This window comes from Myotis davidii, unplaced genomic scaffold (assembly GCF_000327345.1).
Source record: "Myotis davidii unplaced genomic scaffold, ASM32734v1 scaffold964, whole genome shotgun sequence".
NCBI lineage: Eukaryota > Metazoa > Chordata > Mammalia > Chiroptera > Vespertilionidae > Myotis > Myotis davidii.
In genome coordinates this window covers 1,706,611-1,709,180 of record NW_006298351.1, presented here as the reverse complement: position 1 = coordinate 1,709,180, position 2,570 = coordinate 1,706,611, and the positions used below count along the sequence as shown (strand labels likewise).

Here is a 2,570-nt window from a genome sequence, read left to right as displayed (position 1 = left end):
AGGATTGGGGGGGTTGTGGCAGCAATTCAGCCAGAGGCGACTGTGGATCACAACCCCTTTCTCAGCTGGCCTGATTGCTGGGGCAGGACAAAGCAGCAGGAACTCATGTGTCTCACTTTCCTAGTCTACCCCACCTTTTTCTCTAACTCTTGGAGTTGGGCCAGAATTCTTTCCTTTTCTTCATCAGCTTCCTGAAGTTGGAGATCTGTAAGGCCTTGGATTTCCTCCATACTTTTCAGGTTTTCTTGCAAATAGTGAATTTCATTCTCCAACTGCTGGATCCTTGCTTCATGTTGCCTCTTATCCAAATTAATCTGTGAGGAAATGGGAGTTTCAAAGATGATTTTTAAGCAAAACTATGTTTTAAGCAAAATAAAAGCTTTTGAGGGAATTATATTTCATTTTACTAAAAAATGTAACAAAATTTTGCACTCAATAGTTACTGGGAATGGTTTTCTCTTGAATATTCTCTAGCATCCATTTTAATGTTTGTCTCATTAAATAATTACATCAAGAAAAATCCAATTCTGGCACCATACTATACTCCAGCGATGTGACATTATTTGCCTGCATGTTAAGAAACATCTCCCTGGCTTCTAGGACAAGGAAAACACAGTTTCACAAAGAAGCCTGATTTTAACATCAGTAGCCATATTCAGGGTTGAATTTTAGTCACACCCAGCTTGACTTGTTATGAGTGAAAATAACATTTATACCTTATTTACACGAGAAAGGGAGCATTGTAATTTGCTGAAAAAATTGAATATTTGCCAAACACTTCCCTCCAGCTGCCTCTTGCCCTTTTCTTACTCTTGCTTCCAGGGCTCTCTCACAGGCCTGCCTGAATTCTTCTTGTCCATTTGCCAGTTTCTCTTGTTGCAGAGCCATTTCTTCTTGGAGTTTTCTCTCTCTTACTTGTGCTTCCTCTCTTTCCCATTGGGAGCATGCAAGAATTTCACTGAATTGTTTCTGCAAATCAGCAAGACTTTTCCCTAAGACATCTGAAGGACTATGGATTCTGGTAAGGGAGAAAAAAGATGGTAAAAATGTGACATTTTATTTTGATGCTAGATGCCAGATACAAACATGCTGGTAATATTAGTGCAGGAATAAAAAAAAGTTGTGTGGAATGGGACTGGTGTCAATCCATAACAACTTATTGAGCATCTCCTAAATGCAAACCATCATTTTATCAAATGACTCTTAGTTACCCTAGAAACACAGGCTAAAATGACGTTTGCCCAAAGAATAAATGTCCATTTCATATATTTAAATTAGCCTTAATTTCATCTGATATTTTGTTCTCTATTTAAAGTAGGAGAACATAGCGTCTCTACTTCCTAACCATATGCAGTGAACTTTCTGGAATTACTCTTAAAACCTTTATGTTTTTAAAATGAAATAACACCAAAAAGTATAAAATGTTTAATATGTAAAAAAAATCAGTGACATACAATTTCATTAAGTAATCTTTTGTCTCAACTATAGAAATATGATAAAGGAAAAGCTTACAAAAGAACTCAGCCATTTTACAGTAGTGGGAAAGGTGAGTTCATCACTAACCCTCACAACTCGGCCCACCGTATTCTTGGAGGTCTTGATTTTCCATTACCTCATTTCCCCAGCTCCTGATTTCAGTTTTCTCCGTAGCTCATCGACACGAGCTGCAACTTCCTCTGGATGAATCAAGCCATCAACCACATGGTTAAGGTGGTTCTGGAAATCTTTAAGTTGCTGTTTCAATAGGTTATTGTCATCCTGTGAAGGAAGGTAAAATGAGGAGGTAAGTTAGCAAAAAAAAAAAAATTTAAAAATATACCCACATACACATATAGACCCTGTATTATTTACCATATGGTAATTTTATTCAACACCTTTTACTAATTCTTTTAACCCTTTCCACTCAAACTAACAATATCTTAATCTACTGATCAATCTAAAGTCACAAAAGACACAACCAGGCACTTATGATGTCTCTTGATGTGATGCAAAAAGACTTTCTTATGAACACTACTTATGAATGTCTCCTTGCCAAAAACTAACTTGAATCTAAATAAGCCTCCAGCCCTAGCCAGTTTTGCTCAGTGGATAGAGCGTCGGCCTGGGAAATAAAGGGTCTCAGGTTCGATTCCGGTCAAGGACATGTACCTTGGTTGCAGGCACATCCCCAGTAGGGGGTGTGCAGGAGGCAGCTGATCAATGCTTCTAACTCTCTATCCCTCTCACTTCCTCTCTGTAAAAAAATCAATAAAATATATTTTAAAAATAAATAAATAAGCCTTCAAATGTAACATAATACCATTGGAATGCAAACAGCAAAATCTAGAATATGAAAAACTAAAAACTATTAAATTTATTTCCCTACCTACCTGAGTGATCAATTTACTTCAAACTCAGTGTAACACTGTGAACTAAAATATAGAGAATTTAGAATTACAATGAACTTGTTAAGTGCCTGTCATACCTAGAGTCATCTTATCTGTAAACTGTCCCTCCCCAATGCCCTGATGTGGCTATATTTATATTATTGTCTAATCCTGGCCACAGGTGATCTGACCCAAGGTCAGTCA

General features: G+C 37.2%; 1 protein-coding gene across 2 annotated transcripts in view; it reads right to left on the bottom strand.

Annotated features, from left to right (window-relative positions):
- Positions 1-2,570, bottom strand: part of CNTRL (centriolin) — a 75,759-nt gene that overhangs the window by 37,619 nt on the left and 35,570 nt on the right. For both annotated transcript variants that reach the window (XM_006773994.2, XM_015570642.1), the window contains 3 exons: positions 1,613-1,758; positions 811-1,018; positions 135-314 (listed from right to left, as the gene is read on the bottom strand). In XM_006773994.2, coding sequence (XP_006774057.1) covers positions 135-314; positions 811-1,018; positions 1,613-1,758 — 534 coding nt within the window. The remainder of the gene's footprint in view (positions 1-134; positions 315-810; positions 1,019-1,612; positions 1,759-2,570) is intronic.